At 46.4% G+C, this 7500-nt stretch overlaps 2 protein-coding genes across 3 annotated transcripts in view; both read right to left on the bottom strand.

Annotated features, from left to right (window-relative positions):
- corin (corin, serine peptidase) overlaps positions 1-3005 on the bottom strand; it is an 18799-nt gene extending 15794 nt beyond the window's left edge. Inside the window, exons 1-2 of the mRNA XM_073474827.1 lie at positions 2925-3005; positions 402-513 (exon numbers count right to left, since the gene is read on the bottom strand). Of these exons, the coding sequence (XP_073330928.1) occupies positions 402-513; positions 2925-3005 (193 nt within the window). The remainder of the gene's footprint in view (positions 1-401; positions 514-2924) is intronic.
- A 1707-nt stretch (positions 3006-4712) lies between these two features.
- nfxl1 (nuclear transcription factor, X-box binding-like 1) overlaps positions 4713-7500 on the bottom strand; it is a 19819-nt gene continuing 17031 nt past the window's right edge. For both annotated transcript variants that reach the window (XM_073474832.1, XM_073474833.1), the window contains exons 22-25: positions 7062-7166; positions 6564-6641; positions 6384-6437; positions 4713-6174 (exon numbers count right to left, since the gene is read on the bottom strand). In XM_073474832.1, coding sequence (XP_073330933.1) covers positions 5980-6174; positions 6384-6437; positions 6564-6641; positions 7062-7166 — 432 coding nt within the window. In that variant the 3' untranslated portion in view covers positions 4713-5979. The remainder of the gene's footprint in view (positions 6175-6383; positions 6438-6563; positions 6642-7061; positions 7167-7500) is intronic.

The following is a 7500-nucleotide window of genomic DNA, read 5'->3' as shown; positions in this document are numbered from 1 at the left end:
AAGCTAACAAGCTAGCTGCAGCTGCCTTTAGCTAGTAAACTCAGTTAGCGGTGCAGTTAGCGGTCTTGTAAGCTGACTCTGACCCGACCAGGAGCTCAGAGCACCAGGCTCACTATTGTTGGTGTTTACTATCCGACTGTCACCTCTCGAGGCACAAAATGGCTACCAGCTAACTGGTTAGCATGCTAACTCTGTAACACAGACGCCAAAAACTTCAGTTCTTCATATTTTTTACTTTTTGAACTAAAATTCTTATAAATCGCAACAACGCATTTTTTTTTTAGATGATCAATACACAAAATACTCTGAGTGTGTGTGTGTGTGTGTGTGCGTGTGTGTGTGTGCGTATGTGTGTGTGTGTGTGTGTGTGTGTGCGTGTGTGTGTGTGTGCGTGTGTGTACCGGTCAGGGCGAGGACGAGCAGCAGCAGGCCGGCCAGCAGGCTCACGGTGGGGATGAGGATGTAGAGGAGAAGTCGAAGGTGATTGGTCGATCCCAGCTTGTGAGGACACGGCTCCACGCCCATCCCGGCCTCGGGTCCTCGAGCCGGCGTCTGGAGGACACATCGAGACGGGTTCACGGTCATCGAAACAACTCAGTCCGGGTTATTACATCATCAGCCGCCGCCGGTGGCATCTACCAATCAGAAGAACCCGTCCGTCTGTGTGATGTCACAACAGGAAGTGGATTTCTGAGGAGTTTGCTGCTGATGCGAGCAGAGCTGAAGGAGAGCTCGAGGCTGGGAAACGCCACACCGACCCTCTAAGTCCAGTTTAAGCCCCGCCCCCTCCCCCCGGTTATTTTTAACGAGCAGGCGGGGTGCGGGGGGGCAGCGGGGGGGTGGGGGGGGTGGGGGGTGGCCCGGGTGTTTCTGTCCGCTCAGAGTTTCCGTTGAACATGTCGAAGTTATTTTTGAAGCGATATGACGACGAGCCGACACTCGACACCACACAGCTTTAAATACTGCTCGCTCCACCACTCTCTCTCTCTCTCTCTCTCTCTCTCCCTCTCTCTCTCTCCCTCTGTTCAATACACCGATCAATCAACCGATCGATCGAACATTTAAAACTCAACTGACTTTAACACCGAGGGACTAGTTTTAAAGAAAGACTTTTATTTTGAAGGCCAAATTCACACCAAGTACCGGAGCTGAAATTGAGAACGACCGTTTAATAAACGTAATAAAAACGTGCATCACAACTGGATCAATATCGTCGAGTAACAATCTCAAACTCTTTCCTTTAAAAACTCACTGAGCTGATTTTAACACCAGGAACTCATGTAAAGACTTTTATTTTGAAGGCCAAACAAAGTAAAACACACAAACTTTCACCAGCTGTTGTTCTGATAACACAGAACATTTACATGTAACAAACATATTTCATGTCTGTGCTGCGTCAGTTTGCCTCCACAGTGTCGAGCGCTGACGTCTTCCAGGTGTGTGAGTAAAGACAGGATGAAGCACGGACGATAAACACCAGGTGTGTTTGGACCTCTGCGGTCCGATCGTCTCATCTAACATCCGGACGTGTTCAAGGTTGAGAAAAAGCAGCAAATATTCACAGGACAGACGCAGAATCAGTAACGAGACTTAAACAACGATTGATTATCAGAAGCGTTTGTTTTCTGAGTGATCGAGTGGACTCGGAGGACTCGGTGGACTCAGAGGACTCGGAGGACCCGGTGGACTCGGAGGACTCGGAGGACTCGGTGGACTCAGAGGACTCGGAGGACTCGGAGGACTCGGAGGACTCGGTGGACTCGGAGGACTCGGAGGACTCGGTGGACTCGGAGGACTCGGAGGACTCGGAGGACTCGGTGGACTCGGAGGACTCGGAGGACTCGGTGGACTCAGAGGACTCGGAGGACTCGGAGGACTCGGTGGACTCGGTGGACTCGGAGGACTCGGAGGACTCGGGCTTGTCGCCAAACTCAGTAATAGTGAACAGACGCTGTGTGAAGACGTCCTCCTGCACTGGGACATGAATGTTAAATAACACTCATAACTGTCTATTTAATCTCACTTAATAATCAACCTCGCTGTTATTGGACCGACCGATCGATGAATCATTAATTAAGTCGATAAACGATTGAATGAGCCGCTGCGTAACGAGACATCACAGATCGGTCACTGAGCTCAGACCTGCAGACGTTTGACAGACTTTTAATTAATCAATAAACATTATTAAATATTCATGTGGTTGTTTCTTCTGCTCCTTCAGAGATTCTCAGTCAGATGAGACTTCAGCCATGTTCATCGATCAGAGGGAAATTAATCAGCAACTTTTTCAACCATTTAAATAATTGATCACATGTTTGTGAGTCTCGGGGTGAAGACACACTGAAGATGTTTGTGTCCATGCTTTCATTTCATTAACTAAAGGTTATTTACCTCACTAATGAAGACACAGATACTAAAGTAAACACAGTTCAGATGTGTTATTGATCATTAATCAGATCAATAATCAGCTGGATCCGTGATGAACTGCAGCTCAGTCTGTCTCTGCTCGTTTAACAGAAGCAGGAGAAGAAAAGCAAACGTTAATTATCACTAAGTTAATTAAACACATCATGAGACACAGGAGACACAGGAGACACAGTGAGACACAGTGAGACACAGTGAGGACGGAGACACAGTGAGACACAGGAGACACAGTGAGACACAGTGAGGACGGAGACACAGTGAGACAGGAGACACAGTGAGACACAGTGAGGACAGTGAGACACAGTGAGACACAGGAGACACAGGAGACACAGTGAGACACAGTGAGGACGGAGACACAGTGAGACAGGAGACACAGTGAGACAGGAGACACAGTGAGACACAGTGAGGACGGAGGACAGACACAAGGAGACACCGCGGCGCGTTCAAGGACAGTCCGCCGGACACAGCTGCTGTAGCACCGCACACAGAGCCGCACTCACCGCCGCCGGTCCCGCCGGTCCCGCCGGTCCCGCTCCGCTGAAGGTGACACGCCGGCAGGTCTCCGGCCGCGCGGACAACATGACCTGACGCCTCTGAGCGCGAGACCATCCCTCTGTGCTGCCCGCGAGCCGCTCCGCTAACTAACCGAGCACGAGACAGGCAGGCTCCGCCCACTCAGACACCACCTCCACACACACACACACACGCGCGCGCAGACACACACACACACACTGCTCAGGTTGTCTGCACGTGACCAATAAGCCCCAACAACAGATTAAACACAACTGCTGCGACATGAGCCTCGTGCTGCCTGTGCGTGTGTGTGTGTGTGTGGGTCACACACTCTCTACACAACTTTACCCACTCTGCTATCTTTGTGAGGACCACTCATCACAGTGAGGACCACTCGTCACAGCGAGGACCACATGTCACAGTGAGGACATCGTCACGTGACGCAAAAAAGTCTTTGTCCCAGAAGTCCACGTCGTGACAGACGCGTCTGTTAAACGGTGGATAGATGTGTTGAGCGCCACACTGTGCACGGCTCCACCTCCAGTCTGACCCGGTGGCCACTCGAGGTATTACAACGGAACGATTCCCCCTGCAGCCCAAAGATCATGTCCCGTAGACCTTCGTTATAAAAGAGACGTCTGTAAAGTTAATTGGCTGAGCAGGAACTCGTGGGCGGGGCCACATAACCAGGAAGTCAACGCAGGAGCCAGAACACGTGTTTAGTGTTTACGCTGATTCTTTACACCTGGTACCTAGTTCTTCTTTAAATCTGTGGTCACGACCCAAAGAAACGACTCGTTCACTCAGATTTTGTTATCACCTGATAAAACTTTGAAAATCTAGAAGAGCTGCAATGTGAGATTATTTTATTCGAGTTAGCTTGATGCTAAACCAACCGACGCACGCTGAACACGGACGATCTGGGTACTTTTATACCCAGGAGGTCGAGCCTTCTTTGGCTTCACGTGTCAGTCGATGACGCGGTGCTTTCAAGTTCTTTTAGTGGATCCAGTTTAAAAACAGGCTCATCTACAGATGCACTGTACTGTGTAATGAGTGTGAGCTGTAACCATGGTAACACAAGATCAGGGCGGCGGTTTTAATGTCCAGAATAAATGTTAGTTATGTTTCTGCTGAACCAGACAAATTCAAACTGAACATTTCTTTATGTTTGTTTAGGTTCGTCACAGCGCTGTTCATGTTCTGGTTAGCGTTAGATCAAAATACCCGTGTTCCTCGCCACGGCCGTGTACGGAGATGGTCCGACTTCCTGTGAAAAAAGCCGGTCTTGTCGCCACCAAAATGGGAAATCGTTTGACAGCCTCATTGGCTGTGATAGCGCTATGCTACGCTATCCTCTGGAGGAGCTGACGAGACATTCTGCGTCCAAGTAAAGTAAAAAATGTTATTATTCATGTTTTATCAATCTTATTTCTATTTGGAGGATCCTCTACATTTTGGTACTACAGTTCCCATGATGCTTTGGGGGCTGTAAACATTAAGAACTAATGCATAAGCGAGTTAACTGTGATCTATAACATGAGCCACATTTCTTTAGTCTGTTTTTGTTTACATTAAGTAAAATATTCTCCATTGATATGAGAATTAGCCGTTAGCATCTCCTGTTAGCAGTGTGCTCATGGATGAACAGACGACGGTCACTGGACACCGTGATACTGAAGAAAAGTTAAAACATGCAGATTCTGCAGTTATCTACATTATTTTTCTTATTTCTATTTCTCACCGTCCTTACAGACGAAGAAAACAAAGAAACGTAACAGATGTTTGTATTTTATTAAAATCTGTTTATTGAATCTGCTGCAAGTCTTCAAACAGTTTCTTAGACTTGAACCGTTACAACAGTCCAGCTCGGTCCTGCAGGTTCAGGCGGCACGTTTCAGAAAAAACACAAAGAAACACAAACACAACTGACTTTTCTCTGACACGAGTTCACTTCAGTCATAATTTAAATGTCTTAGATTACAGGACAGTCGCAGGTTTTCACACAACACCCAAACTTTAACTCAGATCAGTCAAACGTGATCGTTTCAACTAAAGCTGCAACTCTGATGTCACTTTATTAAACGTGAATACTTTGTTTCCTCCTCTCTGACAGTAAACTGAACATTTTGTGTTGATCCACATTTTTCACCATTTTCTGACAACTAATCAATACAATACAAAATCAACTGACAACAGAAATAATTGTTAGTTTCAGCTACTTTATAGTAAATTTTATGTCTTTTTTTTTAATCGTACAAGACATTTTATAGACATGAACCCAGAAAATGATCTCCAGATGATGTAGATAATATTTGCAGCTTTACAGAAAACAAACACTGTGAACTGTTTTATAAACCAAAGAATAATTGATCGGATTGTTTTCTGTGTCGTTTTTGGCTTTGATACAGAAACTCGGGCAGCACATCACTGAAGGTGTCATGATCAAAATAACATCTAAATCTTGGAAAGCAAAAGCGAGTAACCACAACATCACCAGACTCCCTTCACAAATGTGGTGATTTTAAGAGTTGTTGAGTTAAAACAAACTTTATAATGTTGTGAAACTCTGTCTCTGACAGATTCTTACTTATTTGTTCCTTCTTCTATCGGATCAGTCAGGACAGATGTCAACACCTTTTAAATAAATCATTTACATTTGATTACAGGTGACATCATGTAGTGTAGAGTAGACAGATCAACGGCAGCAGAAGTTTGAACTGAAAAGTGATTTGTGACATTAAAATCAAAAGACTAATCGAATGATAGATTTGACCGGTGACACTCGACACATTAATGAAACTCTTTATGAAATCATTCTCAACCTTCGCCTGAAACCTCAGACAGGACCAAACTAAAGTAAAACCACTACCACTAAAACAGAAACAGTTCAAACGAAGACTTATAGGAAGTTACAGAATCAAAACAAGAAGAATAAATCTGAAGAAAAGAGTCAAACTAAATAAAATCACAGAACCAGAAGATGACAGAACGAACGTCTGCAGTCGGACGACTGAAACATTTACGTTCACACGTGTTCGCTCAGGCCGTCGTCAGGAGGTAGTAGGCGGCGGCCGACAGCAGAGCTCCACCCAGCGGGACGAGGACGAAGGTGGCGCACCTCCTCCACCACCTCCCCGCCCTGCCGCCGTCATCATCCACCTCCTCCCTCCTGCCCCGCTTCTTACTCCTCCGACCTCCTCGCTGCTGACGCTTCTCGAACGCCTCCAGCTCCTCCTGAACACACAGAACAAACAACAACGACCTCACATCTGATTTATTAAGGTTAACGACTCGATGAGTTCAAAGACTCAACACAAAGATATAAAGCGCGGCTCAGTGACACGTTAGCACGAGCTAACACATTTATCACCTCACAAACAGAGATTACTTTAACTTGTTACTGACCAACAACCAACACTTCAGATTCATGGAGTCACACTGACCTGAAGCTTCTTCTGCTCCTCCTCCTGAACTGCTCTTTGCTCCGCCTCCTTCAGCTGAACACACACACACACACACACACACACACACACACACACACACACACACACACACACAGTTGTTAGTGTGTATCCAGGTGTGACTCACTCACTGACTGTACAGGTGTGTGTTCGCTTGTGTACCTGGCTGACTTTCCTCTGCTGGTCTCTGCAGGCGTCATCACACTGAACACACTGATCTGACAGAGAGCACGGGAACTCCTGCACACACACACACACACACACACACACACACACACACACACAGAGTTACAAAAATAAACAAAGCTCACATCTGTTTATTGAAGACGAGTGAACAAAGACTGAACTGTTTCACCACCATCTTCAGTTTGAGCTTCAGAGCCTTGATGGAATTTAAGGTGTGTTTCTGTGTGTGTGTGTGTGTGTGTGTGTGTGTGTGTGTGTGTGTGTGTGTGTGTGTGTGTGTGTGTGTGAGCGTATGCGTGTGTGTGTTTCTGTGTGTGTGTGTGTGAGCGTATGTGTGTGTGCGTGTGTGTGTGTGTGTGTGTGTGTGTGTGTGTGAGCGTATGCGTGTGTGTGTTTCTGTGTGTGTGTGTGTGTTTCTGTGTGTGCGTGCGTGTGTGTGTGAGCGTATGTGTGTGCGTGCGTGCGTGTGTGTACCTTCTTGATCCTCTTGCAGGGACAGCGGAGCTTCACCTTCTGCTGACATTTCTCCTCACACACTCCTGGATGACACACCTGCTTACAGCGATGACCACAGCTCAGCTACACACACACGCACACACACACACACACACACACACACACACACACACACACACACACACACACACACAGTATAAACACAGTTACATCAGACTCAGTGAACACAGAAGAAGGAAACATGAAGCGACGTGTTACCAGTGAAAACAAACATCAGTGAATCTCCACAGAAACATCAGGAACAGCTCAACTCAGTTTGATCAGAACTTCAGTTCTCAAAAGTTCTAAACACAAAGGTTCTGTTGTCATTTCCTCTCTCACTGTTTGTTCTGTTTTCTAGAGAACAAACAGATAAACTGAGTCCAGATAACGATCCTCAACAAGAAAAAGTCTGAAA

Source organism: Pagrus major, chromosome 10 (assembly GCF_040436345.1).
Source record: "Pagrus major chromosome 10, Pma_NU_1.0".
Lineage (NCBI taxonomy): Eukaryota > Metazoa > Chordata > Actinopteri > Spariformes > Sparidae > Pagrus > Pagrus major.
Note: the sequence above shows the minus strand (reverse complement) of the source record. Positions and strands in the feature narration are given on the sequence as shown.